Raw genomic sequence first — 22606 nt, 5'->3', positions numbered from 1 at the left:
TTCTGCCACGTGTCCTTTCCTGAAACAGTAACCCTCAACGGTATGTCAGGTTTATGCAATTTGCGAAGAGGACGTGCTGTTTGCGAAGACGACAGCATATAGATTTCTTTACGTGTAAGAGCTATTCACATAATGTAACTGCATCACCACTGTTGTCGTTGTCCCGTTTCCTTGACACAGTGTGACACATGCGACGCTCCGCCGTCAGCCAGCCGCGTATACGTCAATTCTCCATGTTGTTAACGAAACGAGCGCCGTCCGATAAGGTGTACGTGAGTACGACACAACATACAGCGTCTTTTGAAGCTATTGAAGCACGCAGTGCATTGAAGTGCATAAGGAGCATCGAGCTGGTGCCTCCGTGACGTGTTGCATGCGACTATACGGAGCTAAACTCGTTAGAGAAACTATCGTGCGCTAACTTCGAACGTAAACTGTATAGCCTTGTCCATTTTCTCTTTCACATGAGGCGCCGTGCTTCCGAATAAAAAGTGCCAAGTACTAACCGATGTTTAGCCTGGTGATTGACTACACGTATCCGTTTATATATGTTTAAACGACAATATTTCTTGCTATCGTGCTCTCAGTTAAATGCTCTCCTTGCATCTGTGCCGCAGCAAAGCTAACATAGCGCTGCCAATCAGTTACGACGCGATGCATGGTTGGGCGAAGGAAAGAAATGGTACTCATGAAAACAACCACGTCCGTTTCAGGAGACCGACTTGCTTTAGCAGGCTCTGCTTTTTTTGTTCACTTTGCTTTGGTATAAGCCACGTCGGAAATTCAACGCGTAACTGCACCCCCTCCCCCCTGCCCCTATTCACTACCCACTGTCCATCATTTTCTTTGTATTGTTGTTTTCAATGCGATAATTCTGGATTATTAGGCATGATCTTGTGGTTAGGCTTTTGAATGTTTCACGCAGTTTTCTATATTGAGCTATTAGACGTACGCACACGAGCAATCGCTTGCGCGACGAACTATATACTGGTGTCACGAGGACAACCTCAGAGACACCTGAAGCCCACATTGCACCTTTCACATCACCGACGTCCGTTTGCGCGGGTAAAGAGCCCACCACTTCCGCGCAAGTTATATGCCTCGCAATCCACACAGTGAAACCTTCAGTGACACTATCAAGCAACTATAGGCTTCGACAAGCCAGCACGGGCAATGACAACATACGGTGCTCAACGAGCGCCGAGCGTGGCCGCGTGACAATGAAGACATGAGACGTTGTTCATTCTCCACTTTTCTTCTCTTTCCTTTCTATCCTCGCACGTGCACAGCTAACTATATCCCACGCGTTTCTGTGCTTAGAGGAACTTCTCGGGGAAGTGCGGGTCATTGATGGCGACGCTGGCGTTCCCGTCCACCTGCTGCTCCTGGTCGTGCTGTATGCTCAGCTTGCGGCTCATGGCACTTGTCAGCTTCGGTATGCACGAGCGCGGGATCAGGAACGTGGACATGTTGAACAGGTCCAGGAACACCTTGTACCGGTCGCTGCGGCGTCAGAGAAGCATAAAGAGTGAACATCACAAACAGGCGCTGTCGGCGATTTGCGGGACAATGAAATAATGCGATATGCTAGTTAAATTGTCGAGAATGAAATGGTCAATGAAAAACTAGACGAATGCAGGTGGAACAACATACAAAAACAGGATCAGATATATATTTTTTTTCACTCCGTGAAAAATACCTTTAGCGATTATTTACCACACTGTACGGGACAAGAGACATATGACGAATTCTCTGATCATTGATGGTCGGGTCACACTGGTATAAGCTTATTCGCAGCTGCAGTGGCTGCTGAAGCACAATTCTCCGGAAAAATTGAGGAGGTCTTGCGGATTTATTTCTTCATGTATGTTTCAATAACAATTATGTCCTTTTTATTCGACAATAAGCGAATAATCGTAAATTTATATTATTCTATTTTCAAATCTAATACAAGCCAATAAACAAATATTCTTTGATTGTGGCACTTGAAACGCTGAGTATTCGCGCAGCTCTAGTTCCGAGAATAGATACAGTTGCTAGTTTTGCCACCTTGCTCGCGCGAGGAATCACTATAACGCCTACACAGTAGAGTAATTTACACCCATAAAAATGAAAAAAGGTGTATATATGTTTATAACTCGCACCCCTACACCCTGTAGTGGGCGAATTATAGACAGATTTACACGCTTTGTCACTTTCGGAGATACACGCTTTGTCACGTTCGGCACTCCCTTGACGTACATTCGCGTCTCCCCCCTGGGCCGCCAACACGTGAAGGGACCGCGCTCTGCCGCCTGTGACTCGGCGTCGCATTCAATACCGGTGTCACACGGCCACTTCCGTACGCGATGGAGCTCGAACCGGGTAGGAATGCTCGACCGCGATTGGCTCCCGATCCCTCAGCTTGCGCGATAAAGCCAATCCTGAACGCACGTTACAATCAAGGCCAAACTGCAGGTACGCTTACCGGCGCGTGAAAGCTCGCGCCCATGCGTTTGCCGCGCCTCGCGAGTAATGGCGGTTTGAACCTCGAAGCCAGCGAGCGCCCGCATGGACAGCTATTTTCGACTTGGTGGACATCGTTTCGCAGAGCACCGACATTTGCTATTTGTAGGGAGAAGATGTCGGGGCAGCGCCGCACCATGGCCGCACTTCGACGCGAACGATCTGTCCTGCCCCATCTGCGCATGCCTGAGGCGCGTGGGCACGAGCTGTCGCGCGCCGGCAAGTGTAGTTTGGCCTTGCATTCTAGAATAGGTTGGTGCGGCAAGTGGATCATGGATTTAAACATCAATAAGTGCAAACTAATGCGTGTTCCTCGCACAAACGACCACCTGCCAGTTTGTAAACTTAAATGTACTTACTATACTTGAACACGTTTCGTGCAATCAATATCTTGTAACCAATATAACGCCTGATCTAACATGGAAAACTCACGTCACCGTAATAACTAATAACGCGAACCGAATGTTATGATAGTTAGGTTGAAATTTCAGTCTCCAACTTAACTGATATTGCTTCTTTATAAAACATTGGTACGCCCCAAATTAGGATATACCACTGCTGTTTGGAATCCTCATCGTGATAACCTTATTAATGCACTTAAACTGGTTGAGAACAACGCAACTCGTTTCATACTAGCCAATTATCCTCGTACGTACATCCAGGGTAACGGCAGTGAAAGCCGGTTTATCACTGTCCCATTTATCGCTACGCAGAGAAGTTTTTCACTTATGCTTATTTTACAAAGTTTACGTCATCATCACATACATGCTGAGCTCATCTCTGTGCCTACGCACCTTTCATCGCGGGTTGACCAGATTAGTAAAGTTGGGTGTACGTCCTTTCGCACGAACACATTTCTACACTCTTTCATCCCGAACACTTCCCGTGACTGGAACTTGTTGAATCTTGTTTCTATCGCGGATCACGCTTTGTTCAGACAATGTTTATTTGCATTATTTTTTCATTTTAGCTAACTGTGCCATATAGCGAGTCATTTTGTTTGCATCACGCGGTTTTTGTTTCATCGTTGTAATTTATGGTTGTATTCTGCCTTAGTAGTTTCTGCATTACCGTTTGTTGTTAGTATAACTTTGTATAAGTTACCGTTCCTTTGTAACCCATTCCTCTCTACAATGCCTTTGCGTTTGTGGCTATAATAAATAAATAAATAAATAAATAAATAAATAAATAAATAAATAAATAAATAAATCGCGACCGCGAAATTTGATCCCGATCGGGCTCGATGGCGACCGAAAGTGCTCCGTGTGACACCCGTATTTATGAGCTCCTACTGGCATCAGAGTGGAATGACTCCCAACCCAACCATGTGACAAGCTCGGCCGTCACGGCGTGTCCTCTGAGCACCTTCTCTGTTTCGAGCGTTGCACATCGTGCTTGACAGACTGGACGCCCGCTATCGGAAACAGAGGATTCTGGCTCAGTGTAGTCACAGAGGCAACGAAGGCGCCGTTTCTCCGGTTCCCAGAGTCCACAGACATGCATGATAGACTTTGGCAATGTTCTCAGGACTGTACGCGAACGTTACAATTCCTGCAGTTTATAACTGTGGGACCTCTTTCTGTATAACTTCTACTGCATATATGTACTACTAATGAATGAAGCAATAAAACTTGAAACTTGAAACTTGAAACTCTTTGATTCTCTCAATTCTTTTTCTGTAGCGTTACCTCCTCCCTCAGGGTATAACATAAATTTCAATGTCGCCCTCTCTTAACGGAAATACATAACTAGTACAAGAGTAGCCGTAGCCGCTACGTTTAATAGTGTAATACAAAAGCCTGCAGGTTATGTTAAGTACTACGCCAAATTTGCGTTATAGGCATCACATTATCCGGTCCAGCAGCCTTCCAAAAGCTCAGAAGCGCTCTATTGGTTCTTTGCATGCAGGCCTTCCGAGTCCAGGATTCCAAGGTCTTCTGTAAGCAATCTGTATCCCATCACTCTCGCTCTCTTTCTGCTGCTGTCGTATGCAGGCCAAACACTTGCAGTGTGTCGGCGCGCGCACTCTCGTCGCAGATAGTATGTCTGCTGTTGTTTTTTTTTTTGTGGGGAAAATTTTCACGACGTCATTGAATGCAATTGTAGTAAAGCTCGACACCTGAGCGTAGACCGGAGGTACTGGTAGCCAGAAGAACCGCCCGTGCCGAACTGCTGCGATCCGATCATTCGCTGAACCATCTGCACGTGGTTGTCTGGAGAGGGGAGGGTCAGAAAAGAGGCGAGTATAGAGGTGATTACAGTTGAACTCTCAAGGCGTTCTGCCAAGTTTTCGCGCACTAACCGCATGTAAAACGGATGATAACAATTACGCGGATATAATTAACAGCGTGAAACAGGTGCGCGGGAAACGTGAAAGCAGCACACGGAACACAGCGCCTCTCACAGCTCGAAGACATTTAGTACACATTCATCGACTAAATAACGAAACTCAGGAAAGGGTGAATCAAAAGCCGAAAAGCGCACTTGACACGTGCGGACCACCAAGAGCAGTCAACTATCACGCCCACGATACAACGAGCACATTCTTGCGAACATTCGCTGAGACACTAGCCCTTTAGATAAGAAGTAGATAAGAAATCAATAGCTAGAGAAGGGAAGGATAACCGTTTCGACCCTTCTCTTTCCAGGTCTCCAAGAAGAACGTCTTTTACTTCATGGTAACTTGACCATGATCGCGGGAAATACTCGATGTTTCCTGTCTCGTTGCGCTTCCTCTCGACGAAACTGCTTCGTTACGCAGGGCGTATGTGTCGGATGCCAAAGTGACTTAAATTAAGCACATAGGTGTGATTGGTTACATTACTTTCGCAAATATCATATTAAAGATTTATAGGCATAGTTCAGAGCTATATATAATATATCAATTGTATCTGCTTTAGACTTCCTAATATATAGCGACAAATATTTTGATTGTGTAGTTGGGGTCGCAAACGTCATGCTTGATATTTTTTTTCAGCATTCCTATGTTCGACATTTTCTTTAAAAGCGAAAAAAAGAAGAGAAAGGTATAAATATCTACATTTAACTTCTGGCCGAGAATTGATATCTTATTTAGCTTCACCGAGATTATTTACATTGGTTCGATTGCAGCCAAATGATAGCACTTGTGAGCATTTATTTGGAATAGGTGTACTCAGAGGCAAAGCGACGTCTGAGTTAATGATTACATTGAATTTTACAGCGACTTGACGCGTGCTTTTTGCGTCTCCCATCACTAAGTGAATGCCCCTTCTTTTGAAACCCCGAGGCAGATTGTAGGGCACGCGATTCCTGCGGTATTCGTATTCGCACGAGCGCAGCACTTACAGCGCCACTTGGTCAAGAGCGAGTCGGTGTCCATCAGAAGCGTAAGCAGATAGTAGGGCTGGTGGAAGCGCGGCTGGTCGCGGTACAGGAAGATCATCATGGCGCCCTTCATGGCTTGGTGGCTCAGACGACGCTCGCCTGCGCACGCACGCATTCATCCTTATAAGGACGCCGGCAGAGAGAGAGAGAGAGAGAGAGAGAGAGAGAGAGAGAGAGAGAGAGAGAGAGAGGGCACACAGTCGCTCTTGTAGATAACCTTCATGTTTGTCATAAAACGGGCTCTGTAACGAGTACACAAAACGGGATATAGTTAGGTTATAGTGTATGTTATGGGGGTATTGCAGGTACCGGAGTATGGATGCTGAGTCTCAGAGTGAGTGAGTGAGTGAGTGAGTGAGTCGGTGAGGAGAGTGAATTGGTGAGTGAATGGATGAAAGCAGATGAGTGAATAGGTGAGTAATTGGGTGAGTAGGTGAGTGAACAGGTGATGAATAGGTGGGTGGGTGAGCTAGTGAGCGAGTGAGTGACATTAATTTGTTTTTTTGTTTAGTGCTCATGCGGTGTACTACTGCGGTGGGTATATATACCTGCATATCGGCGAAAAAAAAAAAAAAAGAACCAGACGATACGCTGTCTTCCCACTTGATGTTCTCTATCCACAACTTTGAACAATAATATTCAGTGAGAAATGTTCAGAAACTTGCCTCTAATTATTAATGTGTTTTGTCAAAAATATATGCAGTAGAATTTGCTCTAATTGCGGTAATTGAGTGCACAAGCTCACGCGTATCGCTGCTATCGGGAATGTATGCACAAGCACAGCTTCTTTTCGAGAACCATGGAAGAGTGGAATTGCCTGCCGGACAGCATCAGTGGTTCCGATAACTTTGCAAAAGAGCTGGAACGTACTTTCACAGGATTATTTCATTTCCGAAGTGTTTCTTGTTTTTGGTTCTGTATTGTCACGATCTTTCATTTGTCATACAATTTCTGTCATTCGCTTGTCATTTAGTTTACAACCCCTCCTGTTTGGGCCAGAACAATGGCCTGCAGTATGTGTAGATAAATAAAAGTAAATAAAAAATGATACGATAAAATATATACCAGACGTCACGCTTTGCACCTTGCTTATAGACAAAGGGCGCGGCGAGACGTCATGGAGATGCGATGGCACTGCTGTGTCTGACAACGCTCACTGCACGTGGCGTCGCATCTCCGTGACGTCTATTGGCGGCGAGGAGTTACGGAGTCGCCATCTATCGGAAGCGCCTCGCTGCCGTAGTATGAGGGATCGCGCGGCGCGCTCCTCATAGGTTTTGCTGTCAGCGATCACTGAAAACACCACGCGCGAGCTCTCCCGGACATTTTTGTAAGTACTTTCTAAACGAGAGAAGTTTTTTACTGTCTAAATAATAATCTTGGGCAAACTAAAAGCACAGAATCGTTCACAGACGCTATCTCGTTACCGAATACGTACAGTGAACGCCGCTGCGCGCGGTCGCCGCGAGGGAGTCTCCTGAACCGGCTTCTTGCGTGAAAGGTAAGTAAACGCTGAGAGCAAGCTGTGTGAAATGTGTTCTTCTAGTGTTTGTATAACTAAATGGAGCGTAATAGAATGAAGCCTGAATGCAGCGATCGCACAGATTCGCAGTGACCGACTGCCCGTCTGCATGCTTGTCCGCGCACAATGTTTTGCTTTCGCTGCGTGCGCGTTTTCGCACCGTGCCATCATCTTTAGGCCTCAGAATATGAGCATTTGACAGTATACAAGCAATCATTGTTGCGTGGGCGCTATCAGAGCTGTTCAAAAATAATTTCATCGTAGAGACGTAGTCATGTGCCTTCGCGACGATTCAATCTTTTTCTTTTTCTCCTAAATTCTTGGACGTTTCAATATTATTTCTCGAGTTGCGTCGCACTGTATGTTTATCGGTGTTCTCAGCGTGCGATTTCCCGCTGCTTCTTTTTTGTAATCCATTGCATTAATTCATAACACAAACATGACCATATGCCATGCTTTTTTTTTAATGTGCTTCTTACCGCTCCCTTTACACTCCAGTGAACTTGCCAGTATCTATAGCATCGACAAGTTCATAGACCAAACCGTCATGACATTAGTCGGGCAGCGGACTCGGGCGAGCGTCTCAGTGCGCGTTTTCCGAACATCGCAGACCCGGTGCCGTAGCGGAAACCTTCCTCGCGTCTGTGCTTCCTGCATACCCGACTTGTAGCCGATGACTGTTTGCCGGTTTTATGTTTCGCGAGCCAAGCTTCACGCAGCTTCTTGTCCTGCGGACGTGCGAATAAGGCTGACACCGGGCTCCGTTAGGTACGTCCGGCACTGCGGCACCGAGCAGTAGCCTACCATGTTGCGCGCCTTCAAAGGCAGCCACTACCTATTGAAGTGCTTTCAAGCGTTGTAAAGGCGACGCTCGAAGCGGGAAAATCTCGCCTCTAAATGAGGACCGCAGCGTACGAGGGAATTTAAGCTCTCGTTTTCAGCTCGCTTCGGCGCTCCCGAAGCAGCCGACGCCGCCGCTATGTCCACGTGATCCCTAATAGCACGCCACGCCGACGGTGGCGCCAGCTTTTCCAGTGGTGGAGCTCGAGGCCAATAAGCAAGGTGCAGAGCGTGACGTCACGAAGAATGCTGTCGATTTCGGCGCACAAGTGGCTACTCGCAATGCACGACCTGTAAGCGTGAGTTCGCGGTTCCACTTTCGGAAAAGCTCTCACTGAGTGTACTTTCGTCGACGGTGAGGTAAGTTTTCAAATATTTTTTTCGTCAATGCTTATTGTTGATCGCTGATAGCTAGGAAGACGTGGAGAGTCGTTGCACGCATTGTTCATTTCGCTTATACGCCAAGTGAACAGTTAATGTTGTCCTTTTCATCCTTTTTGTCTCTGTTTCGAAGCTTGCTTTTAGAAGGGATGAACCATGCGTCACAGCGAAATTTTTTGGCTACATAGACGTTCCTTTTGAAAGACAGATTCTCTACTTATCAAGAATGATTTTGCTGTGTGAAATTTATTGCGAACATATTGAGCTGGTGGCTGGCTCGAAGCACTGTGAGGAAATCACAGTGCGTAACTGTTCCGAAATCCCCTGCCTAAGACTGCTTAAGAATATGCTCTCGCGACAGTGTCAGCGAGAACCGAAGTATGTACTGTCGACCCATATAAAACATAAATGTTAAGAGAGGCGCCGTGGGTATCTCTTCCAAGCTGACCTAAATTGAACGGCTTAAAAGTAAAGCAGCGCCAACAAACGACTAATCTGACAGCTCCCAGGAAGTAACACAAAAAACAGTCTGCTTAAGCTTAAAGACGAGAGCATCGGGGTCTTGTAAAATCCTCTGTTTGCGAGACTCGTCTGGACCATAAGACTGCGTACGGAAAGAAATGTGAACGGATCACCTCTCGAAAGCAGGGCGTTGTGTTTGTTAACATCGAAGAGAGTGTCGAAGGTCTCCTGTAAAGGAAAAAAAAATGAAGGGAGATAATGTATTAGAGCGGGCATTGGCGGTGGCATTGCATATTGCGACAACAAAACACAACATTAGTGAGGGACGGAGGGATTAGGTCGCTTAGACGACACGACAAACACACGAGTCGCAAAAAGAGAAAAGCGGAGTGCGAGCGACGACTACATTTCTTTTGCTCACTTATTTATTCTGAACTGGTTAAACTGCGAAGTTTCTCGCGCAGCAGATGGGGGGACATTGCGCATTTCGCAACAGACAGGCAGAAGAACGCGTCCCAGACAAATGAATTGTTGATCCGATCCTCTCAAACCCACGCGAACCCCTGCTTGGCCTTTATGCAGAGTGATACATGCCTAACCGCGCAAGGAACATTTCACTGTTTTTTCTTGGAGCTTCGCTTGCAAAGGCAAACCTTAAAACGCCCTAAAGTTGTACGTGTCGTTTAAACTACACGTCCGCTTAGTTTGTCTAAAGACGAAATGAGGTGAGTTGGTCTGCCTTGGATATGCAGTGAGTGTCATAAGTTCGGAAGCCACTGCACGCGTAAACGTGCCTGTAGAGTCATCAATAAAAGCGAATTTAGGGAGTATAACTTGTCAATAGAATATTTTCGCAGACCGCTTCGCTTTCCTGCCGACTTATAATTTCGGCTATAGCTGCCGTTGTCGCAAAAATCCAAAGCTTTCGAGCTTTTAAAACGCACTTCCGTGTGCTCACATTATTTTGCCCTTCTATTATCAGATGGGCAAAATGTCTTCTTCATTATTTTGCCCATTATTTTGCCCTGCAGGGAAGAGAATGATGAAGGTGCCACGGGAGAAGAAGGACGAAGACTGGCTGCTGCTTGGACGTCATTTCTATCTCCTTTTTATGCACCTAATTGAACCACCCGATTCTTGGCCAATACCCCACTGTGGGTTTGTGCCACGGTCACTCAGGACAAGAACAACAACAGCAACAACTCCTGTAAGTACACACCCGTTTGCATCAGTGCGCCTGCCGCTTTCCTGTATCATTTTGGTGGAAGTCTTTGTTATCTTGACGATGTGAATGTGTTTTCGCCGACCTTTCAAGAGTCACCTTCAGCGCCTCGATACTGTCCTCTCGGTCTTTCGCGGTGCTGGCCTCCAGATGAAGTCATCGAAGTGCCATTTTGGCTGCCGCGAAATCATTGTGCTCGGACATCTCGTGAACGCTGCAGGAATACAACCTGACACGGAGAAAGTACGCGCTGTGCGCAACTTTCCTGTTGCATGTTCAGCAAAAGATGTCCAAATGTTTATGGAATTATATTCGTATTTCCCCTGCTTTGTTAAAGGATTCAAAGGCACTACAGCAGTTGAGAGAGCGCATCAAGAACAAGCAAATGACGTCGAAGCGCTACACCGATCAAAAACGCGGTGCCAAGGAACCCAACCTCGCCGTGGGTGACTACGTGCGGGTTAAATTACCTGCAGTTCATGGGAAGTTATCTTCACAGTTTTCTGCGCCCAAGAAAATCACTGGAAAGCGCGGACCCGCCTCTTACCTCTTGGAAGATGGGCGGGTGTGGAATGCTTCCAAATTAGCGGCCGTTCACCCTGAAGCTATTAGCAGAATGAAATTAGGTACCACTGCTGTCATGAACTGGTCACCGGCATCCGATCACTCAACCAGTGCGGCTTTAAGCCATCCGTCACAACCTGGCACGTCAAGCGCAGATAAGGCACCCCTGAATCCTGAACCACCTGCTGCAGGGCGCACGCAACAAGCTTCAGGTAATTTGCCAAGATGCGAAGAGCGCGTGAGGAGAAGCGCCCGCAACAAGAAGACACCAAAGAAGCTGCATGACTACATCAGGAAGTAACGGACCATATTTTTTTTTTCACGAGGGGATATGTTATATAAGGCGTCGCTGCCTACCGCAGCGCCATGACAAGGCGCGCGCTTGGAGCCGCCCAAGGAGGAGGAAAAAGAGGATGGAATAAACGCAGAGGATGAGTAATGTCTCCATTCCTGTCGTACTGAATAATATGGACGATATAACAGATGTACAAATGTTTATGGAATTATATTCGTATTTCCCCTGCTTTGTTAAAGGATTTTCTGATTTCGCTAGTCCGCTCACCGACATTGTCAAGAAGTATGCGCCTTTTTCTTGGGGACTACAGCAAGCGCAAGCCTTTGCTACCCTTAGTGAGCGGCTAACAACGATTCTGTCTCATTTTGACCCCTCGGCTCCCACTGAAGTCCGCACAGACGCGAGTGGCCATGGCATCGGCGCCGTGCTCGGCCAGCGTCAACGGGGTCAAGAGTGCGTCATCGTTTACGCCAGCCGTCTTCTTTCTGCGGCCAACCGAAATCACTCAATCGCAGAACGTGAATGTCCAGCGCTTGTATGGGCGGTCGCCAAATTTCGACCCTACCCGTTCGGTCGCAGTTTCTGCGCCGTAACTGATCACCACGACCTTTGTTGGCTCTCCTCTTTGAAGGATCCAACAGGACGCCTCGCTCGTTGGGCCCTGCGCCTGCAAGAATACACCTTCTCCATCGTGTGTAAATCAGGACGTCTGCATTAAGAGGCCGACTGTCTGTCCCGCGATCCTGTGGATCCACGAGACGTCGCAGATGCTGGATCGGGCATTTGCGTTCTGTACATCTCCGACTTGCTCCGTATCGGTGCCGAACAATGCCGCGATCCCGTCCTTCGCATAGACCTACGCGCCCGGTGACCTTTCCCTCCGTATGTGCACCCTCCACGATGGGACTTTATATCGTCGCTGCGTCCGCCCTGACGGTCCCGAGCTCCTGCTAGTCGTTCCAAGGCACATCCGACCCCCCGTGCTCCAGCAGCTACACGACGCTCCTACAGCTGGACACTTGGGTATCCCTCGTACATACGACCGCGTGTGACGCCGCTTCTTCTGGCCCGGAATTTATCGCTCTGTGCGCCGTTATGTTGCTACTTGCGATCTGTGTCAGTGCCGGAATACGCCTGCATTACCTCCTGCATGCTGGTTTCATTCAACCTATTGACGTCCCCACGGAGCCATTTTTCCGTGTGGGGCTCGACCTGCTTGGTCCTTTTCCTATTCCTACAAGAGGAAACAAGTGGATTGCAGTGGCAACAGAATATGCAACAAGATATGCCATTACGCGAGCAATTCCAACCAGTTGCGCGACAGCTGTCACCGACTTTCTGCTACACGACGTGGTCCAACGCCATGGCGCCCGTCGCCAGCCACTTACGGATCGTGGCCGTTACTTCCTATCGAAGGTGGTCGACGATCTGCTCCGCTGCTGTGCTACCGAGCACAAAGTTGCTACCGCGTACCACCCTCAGACGAATGGCTTCACCGAACGCCTTAACAGCACGACAACTAAAATGCTTGCGATGTAGTACGTTTCCGACGATCACCGTGACTGGGACGTCGCTCTGCCATACATCACTTTTGCTTTTAATTCCTCTCATCATAACACCGCCGGATTTTCACCGTTCTACCTTTTGTTTCGGGACAGGTTACTTCCCTACAGATTACAGACCATAACTGCTTACATCCGTGATGCTATTGCTCTCGCCGCCCAGTCCCGACAAATCGCTCGTGATCGCCTTACTGTCTCGCAAGGTTCCCAAAAGTGCCGTTACGACCGTCGACACCGAGAAGCCCATTTTTCCCCTGGTAATCTTGGGCTCCTCTGGACACCTTCGCGTCGTGTCGGATTGTCCGAAAAGTTCATTTCACGTTGCTCTGGTCCGTACAAGATCTTGGGCCAAATCTATGACGTGGCGTACAAGAGTGCACTGGCAGGCGAGTCTTCAATGCCTCCCGACATAAGCAGCGATGTTGTTTACGTTGCTAGACTCAAGCCCTATGTACCCGCCTTACTTGATGCTTCATAACCTGCACCGGGACGGAACTGCCCCCTGGGAGAGTGATGTTGCGGGGAAGAGAATGATGGCGTCTCGAGAGAAGAAGGACAAAGACTGTGGCTGCTGCTTGGGCGCCACTTCTATCTCCTGTGAATACACACCCGTTTGCATCAGTGCGCCCTGCCTCTTTCATGTATCAACATGTTTCTTCTTTCTGTAATCGTTTTTTGTCTGCAAACTTAATAATAATCACAATCATGATTATTTCCCCATAATCAGAGCACCAGACAAGACACAGGAGCCCTGAATCAAGCCCTGGTGACATGAGGTGTCATTTGCAGAGTAACTTTGCACTTTTGCCGGAGAGTTGACATTGTGCCCGAGCGAATTTCTCATGCTGTAAATTAGCAGACCATGCGGGCTGTCAACGTACTAGCGTTACAAATCATCTTGAACGCACGCAGACGTCGCTAATGCTCCAGCACCACATTACATGAGCAAAAGAAAGGAAGCTGGGTACGCATACCGCACAGTTACTGCGTTCTTGAAGTTGCCGCTACTTACAAGCGTTGCCTAACACGTCGATTTTGACGGTATAGGACACAGGCACGCGCTGAATTACTACCACGCATTATTTTTTTTTATTTTCCACATACGCGTGGTGTATAGTAAGTAAAAAAAAAGTTGATCTCACCTAAAACCGATTACGATGAGATAAACTTGCAATACACCTCGCTAATGTAATCATACATTGTGCGCATGCGTGAAATAAAGATCAGTTGGAAGTAATTCGGCGCTTATATCTGCCCCATCCTATGTGCTACGATGATACACCGTCAAATTACAGTATACCAGCACAATGAAACCGCCACCTTGTCATCCCTAACCGAGCAGGAACGCAAAAACATTGTTTTGTTTACATTGCACAGCGCCGCACAAAAACAGGAAACAAGGATGCACAGAAAGGCAGGGAGGTTGACCAGAGGTAGTTCCGGTTGGCTACCCTGCACGGGGGGAAGGGTTAAGGGGGATAAAAAGAGAAAGAGTGGAAGGGGAGAGAGAAAGAGCACAAGCAAACACCGCACACTTGAGTGCGGTAGTGAGAAGTGCTCCTACATCTATCACGAAGGCCTGTAGACTATGCGTAGGCCCTATACATAGAACGTGGGTGGCGCGAATACAGCCTTCTGCGCGGATTTTCTTTGGGAGCTCTGGCCTATAGAGCACTCTCAGACGCTCTATGTGGTGTCCCAGCTAACGCTAGTCAAGCTGTTAAAACGATTAAATGAACATGGTGGAATATACAGTCTTAAAGACATACGATGATTGGTCGTCACAAGTCTGACGACCGTACACCGTGGGTGTTAAGATTATATCTTGAACCGTGTTTTGGAAATCTTTTTCTTTTGGTTGAACAACTTGGCTAACGTTAGCTGGGACACACGGTATAGCAGAGAGGCGTGTGGACGTATGTGCACGGGAAAAAAAGTGGTGGGTGAGCATGGTGACTCGGCCTTGTTCTCTGTAGCATCGCTACATATCATGCTGCGGATCACCACGGTCATGGTTGTCATCGTCGCCCCATTTGATAAGCCACGCTTTAAGTGGAACTGTCAGCAAAATCGTACCCGTTTCTTGGCCACGCTGCTTAGAACAGCGTCGTTGTTGTCAGCCTGTAGAAAAAAAAAAGAGAAAAACAGCTAGAATCAGGAGAAAACGTATCTGTCAGATAGTGTTCAATCAATCAGCTAGGTACAACATAAGCGAGAAGTGAGAAGGAAGGCATTGCTAGACAGACTATATATAGAAATGAGGTGAGAGAGCCAATGAGGTTAACTGGAAGAGAAAGATACTGCTTGCTACCCTACACTCAGGAGTGTTCATCATCATCATGTACCACAATACCAACCACATAATAATAGTAATAATAATAATAATAATAATAATAATAATAATAATAATAATAATCCCAGTAATAGCTACGGCGTCTTCGCACTGGCGCATTTAAAAACTAATACGCAAGACAAAATTCACAGAGAAGACAAATGTGGCACAAGAAAAAAAAAATACGCGGGGATAGACACCAATTTTATTGCAATAGCAATTATATGGACACTCCAGGCATATCTCTGCCGTCGCCGTCGCCGTGATGTTCTGTATAAAATCCAAGAGCGATAAAATTGTCGCCGCGCGCCGTATGGTGTATGTGCGATTGAAAGCGTGTGAGGGTGAGCCGACGATTGTGGCTCAGTCTTGCGCGTGCAAGGGAGGAAATCCGGAAGTGCGCCGTCATCTGTCGTCCGCAAGCCAGTGTGGAGAGGGATGGAAGGGGGGGGGGGGGGCGTTCTCTCCGGCGGCGGCGGCGGCGGCTGTGTTTGGCGCGGCCATGTGGGCCCTATCTTGAAAGCGATCTGCTATGGGCACAGAGTGCGCCGAGTGCAGATAGATTCGTGTGCGCTGTGTTCTGGTCGCTTAGTTCGCGTTGAAGCGAGAGGCAGCACGAAGGTCAATTCGCTCGCTGCTGCTGCCGCGCTTCCTCACTACAGCGTATTGACAGCGAGTGTGCGCGGTCATTTATTGAGATGTGTTGATGTTTGCTTGAACACGCGTGACGCCATGCTTGTTAATTTAACTAATAAGCAAATGCTTACAAGTTTACACGGCCGATAAATATACTATCGTTACTTCGTATAGCTGTCTACTAATTTGCTATCGCAATCGGAGATCGCAAGATCTCTCGATTAGCGAGGCAGTCGCGTCGCACATCGCTCCGTTTGCAATGTGCCGCACGACAGATTGTCCGCGCCAGCCACGCTACTCGCAGCGTTCTCTTCCTAATATAAACCGTGTACCTATATAACCATAATATATTGACACGCACACGTCTTTCACGTGTACAGCTGCACTCAAATTTCGAATGAAGAAGTATCATAATCAGCGGTGATCTCTTTTTTTTCTCGTTGGGTAAGCATAGAAATGCTTATATATTTAATAACTTTATGGTACGTCCGCGCTTAGCGGGAAAAACACGTGCGGCATGCCGCCGGCGGCAGAACGCGCAACTACTGGCATGGCCCGCCCCGGCAAGCAAGCTATTCGCTCTCAGCTGCAATCATTGCGGTTGATTTCAGCCGCTAAGTGCCTCGAGCGGCCTGTCGCGCAGCAATTTTGCGTGCATTTGCGGGCTTCTTTCCCGCTCGGAAAAAACTGTTATGTAGCGCATATTGAGCAACAGAAAGCTGTATCGGGAGTTTTTCATGTCGCTCTGCAATTTTCTCCTTGACACTTTTAATCTAATTATAATATTTGAGAAGCTAATTAACTAAGAATTATTATCTAATTAGTAAGTTGAGTATCTCCAAGCTACGGCAAACAACATTATCTTGGTTCTGTTCAGCTACGTGGCATTCGCATATTTTTTAAACTCTGGCTAAAGTTAGCTGGGAGACCCTGTAGATACAACATATGGCGCGCGTGGACGATGTTATCGCCTCTGGACTTTATACGCGTAACATCACGGCGATGCCGACGGTGACGGCAATGAGCTTGAACTCTCCATATAATTTATATCACAATAAAGAGAATTGAGGAGCCGTTCCACCCTGTGAAGTTGATTGGCCAGCGAAGCTGTTATGATGGTATAAATCATAATGGTGTAGAGTTTTCTTGGTGTGTAACTATACATATAATATATGTATATGTAATTTATGCGAAATACAAAGAAATATCAGGCTCGCACTACGTCATGCTCTACGTCATACGTACACAGACTACTTCCGAAGGGCTTTTACGACGCCGCTCTATAAAGACGCAGACGTTGTAGACGCAGCTTCGACGCGGCCGACGATATGCGTTGACAGGGGCACAGTCCAAAGGAGTTCCCGAAAAAAATACGTTTGTTTGTCATTTGAGATTGAGCATACTTCCTAGTTAATTAGCTGACTAGAGTTTTATTCCAGCGGACAAACATGGGGCTGCCCGTTTCCCTCCCGTAGAAGCCCATGTAGTGGCAGCAGACGGGAATTTCACAATATTTACAACTCCACTCTGAACTACGCAATTATGAAAAGTAAATGAAACTTGACGTAATGTTAGAGTCGTCCTAGCGGCTAATTGTCATATAATTTGTTTCGGGATATTTTTGATAAAACAAGAGTTACAGCCCAGCCGTTTTCTGCAACCATAATCCCTCCGTAGATGCCCATGTATTGGCAGCAGACGGGAATTGTGTAACGCTTACAACCTAAATGTGAACTAACTAATTATTACAAGCAAATGAAACTCGGTGTAATGATGTAGTCGTCTTAGCGGTTAATTTCAGTAGGATATTTTCCAAGATATTTACATCAGATTGAGAGCTACAGAGCAGTCGCGAGAAAGTTGGCTTTGCCGCAAGGCTTGTGTGTGCACTCGTGTTTGGACTCTTTATGCACTCACACAGTGCTTCGCTGTACATAGGCTCCAACTCGTTGGATCTGCTGCAATTTTTTTTTTTTTGTCACCATTTCCAGCGCGCTCTCTCTATTTCGCTTTAAGACAGGAGGGAATGCTGTTTATCACAACGTGTTTTGACCACAGACTTTCATACAATTGCCAGAGGGAACTGTGGCGCTAGTGTCTTCGAGATTTGCAAGCAGGGTGGTTCAGCCAGCATGGGAATAACGTGCAGTACATCGATTGGCCTAAACCTCGCCTTTCTCGCTTTAAATGGCTTCGTGAGTTTGCAAAGTGATCACTTAAAGAAAAGTACTGAGTTATAAATAATTAAATGAACATTATTACATTAGTCTCACAGCAGGATACGAGCACAGGACCTCTAGCACAGAAGCCCGATATTGAAACTATTACGCCACGGACGCGTGAACAAGCGGAACCACTGCAATTAGCAGGAATTATGCTTGTTTCCAGATTATTTATTTATTTAAGATACTTTCAAGGCCCGAAGGCATACAGAAAAGAGTGGGTGAACAGAACAAAAAAGTTGTGTAAGATACAAAGACATATTCAACGTGGCGTTTCATGAATGCTGGTTTTGAAGGTGTCGGTATCCAGGATGGCTGCAACGGTGGCGGGAAGGTGGTTCCAATCTTTGCTTGTGCTAGGGATGAATGCATTACTACAAAGTTTAGTACGTGACGACGGCACACCAACTTTGAAACTGTGGTCAGAGCGAGATGATATGTATGACGGTTGGGTGATAAGCTGTTCTTTAAACAAAGGGTTGTGGCGGTAGATTTTATGGAATAGCGAAAGGCGCAAGCATCTACGACGGAAAGAAAGTTCTGGCAAGTTAATTGTTGTTTTCATTGACGTAACGCTAGCATGTCGGGAGTAGTTTGATAAGATGAAACGCGCTGCACGATCTTGAATGGCTTCTATGCTGTTTATGAGTGTAATGTTAGCCGGGTCCCAAATGGCGCATGCGTATTCTAGTTTGGAGCGAACTAATGTTTTGTAGAGAGTTAGTTTCAGTGACGATGGTGCGGATGAGAAGTTTCGGTGCAAATAGCCCAACATGCGATTGGCATTGCTACATATAATGTCGACATGCATGTGCCTGGAAAGGTTGCTGGTGATGTTTAGTCCAAGGTATTTGTACGATGAAGGTATTGCTACCTTCTGCATTAAAGAAGTATCAATTGCTTTGAAATTTAGGCCAATTTGGGCCCAGATAAAGCGTATACACGAAATCACAACGTCTGAAGCCCCAAGCACGAAGAACAGGTGAATCCATGTACTTCCATGATTCTCATGGTGGTTTAACAATCGCAGCGCCAGAATTTCCTCTAGTAACTGTAGGAAACTGTCTGGTTTCGAAAGGATGCATCTATTACAGTATATGCACCGCATTATCCCTTTTTCCACAATGACAGGAGAAAGCAAGCTTACAGAAAACGTTTTCAGTATGTCGTCTGCCATCCCTTATCATGAAGCAAGAGTCTCCACGTTCAGCAAAGATATACGGACATGCTTGCCCTGAATGACAAGCGTAGACACGAGATGTTATAATTAAGGACTTATCTCGCTCGATTTCATTCCTTCCTTATCGTCGAACGCAGGCGATGCACCGCTATAGCCTTTGAAGAAGAGCAAAAATTAAAAGAATTGCAGTAGAATCTTTCCATTGTCGTGATCGCGAAAACTCGTGCATCGTGTAAGTTATATCGCTACAGTGAATCGAGAAAGGCTTTGATTGATCAGATGCCGTATTCTCAAAACGGTTCATTTTCCGTTTTGTCAGTCACACGTGAGAAATTCGTCCAGCATATGTCTGCGTAATATCGCAGTCCGCAGTCTCAAGTATCACGCAGGACGTTCGAAATATCGGCGTGCAGGCGATGGGATAACTTATCGCGTATAACGCATTTCAGGGGGAGTGGTGGGGGCGGCTTTGCGGCATACGCGCACGCGGTATTTTAAGTCATGCGACATTGTGCGCAGCAGATCTGTGCAGTGATAATATTCCACTATCAAGCTTGTGGTGGTGAAACAATGGCGGGCTTTTTTGCAATCGCAGAGCGAACACGATGAAGTGCACAAGAGAGAAACACAAAGTGCTAATGTCCAAATTGGCGAACACAATCACTGTTTACCCAAAACAGTGAGCTATACTTTAAAATTGGACATTGTTACAGAAGCCTATAAGCTGCCTTCCGGTAGGCAACACTGCCCTTTAGGCACATAGATATCGCAAAAGCTAGCTTGACGTATTTGCCAACTGTTACCCATCCTCTCCGAACTTCCTTTCTGCGTAATATCTTGTTCAACCATACAACCATACAACCAACCATCGTTGAGTAGATTCCCACACGTTGAAATCAATCAATCAATCAATCAATCAATCAATCAATCAATCAATCAATCAATCAATCAATCAATCAATCAATCAATCAATCAATCAATCAATCAATCAACCAATCAATCAATCAATCAATCAATCAATCAATCAATCAATCAATCAATCAATCAATCAATCAATCAATCAATCAATCAATCAATCAATCAATCAATCAAGTCAGACTAGTGTGCACAGTCGGTGCACGCACCTTGGCGTCCTCCTCCATTTGGTCGAGCATGCGTTTCACGACGTTTTGATACTTTTCCCAAAAGTTGAAGCCATGCGCTTCCAGGCCGGGCGTCCGTTCCAGCCACCGCTGTGGCCCGGCAGCGTCAATGCGGGACCAGGAACCAAAAAAAAAAAAAAAAAAGGAACATACTGTTCAGTTATCTCTTCTGAGTTTCGTTGTGATTGCTATGTATCAAGTTGACTATCCGTGTTAATGTTTATATGCTTGTTCACATGTCTGTATATTGATGACTGCGCAGTATCGCTAACATTAGTGTACGAACTGAGTTATATTTTTTGTATATCTAATCTACTTCTTATGTTATCTATACGCTTGTTCACATGTGCACACTTTTATTACTGCATGCTCCTTTTCTTGTCATTACCTTATTTTTGTAGGTTATCCTGCCATTTCTTTCGGAACTTTGAGAACCCCTGCTGTAATATGTTTCTACTATGCAAAATCTCTCAATGTGGGTATCATGATTTCAGCAGAGCCTTATAATATTTCCTTGGTAACATACAGTTACCACGTTCATTTAGTTCAAGGGCTATAACGGAATATTGTATCGGCACAGTAAAGTAAAATTTAGCCGGCGCGTGGATGCAGAAAAGAAAGCGCATGCACCTCTACGAGTTGCAGTAACGTGAGCTCCTTCTCGGACTCCTGTATCTTGTGGATGGCGGAGGGATCCTCGAACACCTTCTGGTAGTGCTGCTTGCCGTAGTTGACTCGCAGCTCCTGCGGTTGAGATAAGCGCACGTCCTCAAAGTGGCACTAATTAAAATTTTTACCTCGAGCTATATCGAAGGATAGGGTTCTGCAATAAAAATATTAAATTATGGGGTTTTACGTACCAAAACCACTTCTTGATTATGAGGCACGCCGTAGTGGAGGACTCCGGAGATTTTGACCACCTGGGGTTCTTTAACGTGCACCTAAATCTTAGTACACGGGTGTTTTCGCATTTCGCCCCCATCGAAATGCGGCCGCCGTGGCCGGGATTCGATCCCGCGACCTCGTGCTCAGCAGCCCAACACCATAGCCACTGAGCAACCACGGCGGGTAGCTTCTGCAATAACGAATTCGTCATTCGTAGCGAGAATAGAGCTTTTGTATAAGCTAGAAAATGACGAAAATGAAGAATTAAAATGGCGCCTCCTACTTTCGAATGTGGTATACCCTTCATGTCACGTGAGCACTGGCTGATCCACAGAGAGGAGCAGAGAGCGAGGTCACGTGAGGATTACGAAGACTCGTCTGTTTAGGCGTGGGCGGTTCAAATTGAGCAGCAGCGGCGACAGCTCCGGTGGCAATTTTCTACGCAACAATGCCATATATTGGCACACAAAAAACGATGGTCGACTTCTAGACGAATAATATATCGATATAACTCGACTTAGTAGTTTTCTTTAGTGTCCCCTTAAGCTGTTCCGCAAACCACTGAGAAAAAAAATTATGCAGATCCCATGCACTGTGGGAATCGACGTAAGCGAAGCTTTCTGTGCTGCAGGTTGCTTTGAATGACGATAATTAGCGGTGATGTTGACGACGAAAGTTTAATTTCTGCAACGTTTAGTCTAACACAAGAGTGGTGAGTTGAGGTTAAGTGTTACCTTGCGTGCACCACATCTGTTTGTCTGCTGGTACACATAACACAGAGGGAGAGGTGTTTGCTTGAGGCATTGTTGTGCGCAACATTTCATAACCTCTGAGAGGGCTGAGCATTGTCATTGCCTCACATGGCACATCGCATCGTGGCAGAAGTATTAAACTTGAATTGGATTATGGAGCTGTAGGTGCCAAAACCACAATCGGATTATGAAGCAGGCCGTAATGGCGGACTCCGCAACATCTAGCAATTCAATAGCCGCAAAGCTACCGCGGCGGACACAGAAGTGCTGATTTGATGGTCGACCGCTTCCGTGGTGTCGCCTGGAACCTGCGGTGCGCTTTTATTAATGCGGCTCTGCTTCTGCACGCCCTGCGCAATTTGTGCGCTTGACATAGTTGCATGGTGTTTGTTTTTCAGAAATAGCAGGACGTACTATACCGTACCTTTAACCTAAGCTTATCCAATTTCCCCGCAACCGCTGTCTTGTAGCAGTAGGGCTTCCTTGCCTTCTCACGTGACCTTCCCCCACCGCCCTTGTATGGGAACTGCCTCTTCTCCTCCCTCCTCTCTATAGTTCTATCTACGTCCTCTCTGGGCTCGCACGTTAGTAGAAAGGGAAGTACTGCAGTTTCTGCAATGCTTTTGAGAGAGATCACGGATAATTATAGCTGTCGAGAGGCTAATGTGGCGACGCCCAGAAAGCTATGTATATATTGTGCACATTCGAAGTGATGGGGTCCAAACGAGTTTCTCGCGT

At 46.5% G+C, this 22606-nt stretch overlaps 1 protein-coding gene across 7 annotated transcripts in view; it reads right to left on the bottom strand.

The window, feature by feature from the left end:
• Positions 1-1236: 1236 nt before the first annotated feature.
• The window catches only part of v (Tryptophan 2,3-dioxygenase vermilion), a 308315-nt gene continuing 286945 nt past the window's right edge, over positions 1237-22606 (bottom strand). For all 7 annotated transcript variants that reach the window (XM_055073396.2, XM_055073397.2, XM_072287746.1 and 4 more), the window contains 7 exons: positions 20862-20975; positions 20214-20321; positions 14796-14840; positions 9250-9304; positions 5833-5970; positions 4625-4718; positions 1237-1503 (listed from right to left, as the gene is read on the bottom strand). In XM_055073396.2, the coding sequence (XP_054929371.2) occupies positions 1317-1503; positions 4625-4718; positions 5833-5970; positions 9250-9304; positions 14796-14840; positions 20214-20321; positions 20862-20975 (741 nt within the window). In that variant the 3' untranslated portion in view covers positions 1237-1316. The remainder of the gene's footprint in view (positions 1504-4624; positions 4719-5832; positions 5971-9249; positions 9305-14795; positions 14841-20213; positions 20322-20861; positions 20976-22606) is intronic.

This window comes from Dermacentor andersoni, chromosome 4 (genome assembly GCF_023375885.2).
Source record: "Dermacentor andersoni chromosome 4, qqDerAnde1_hic_scaffold, whole genome shotgun sequence".
NCBI lineage: Eukaryota > Metazoa > Arthropoda > Arachnida > Ixodida > Ixodidae > Dermacentor > Dermacentor andersoni.
This window is presented reverse-complemented; position numbering and strand designations above follow the sequence as displayed.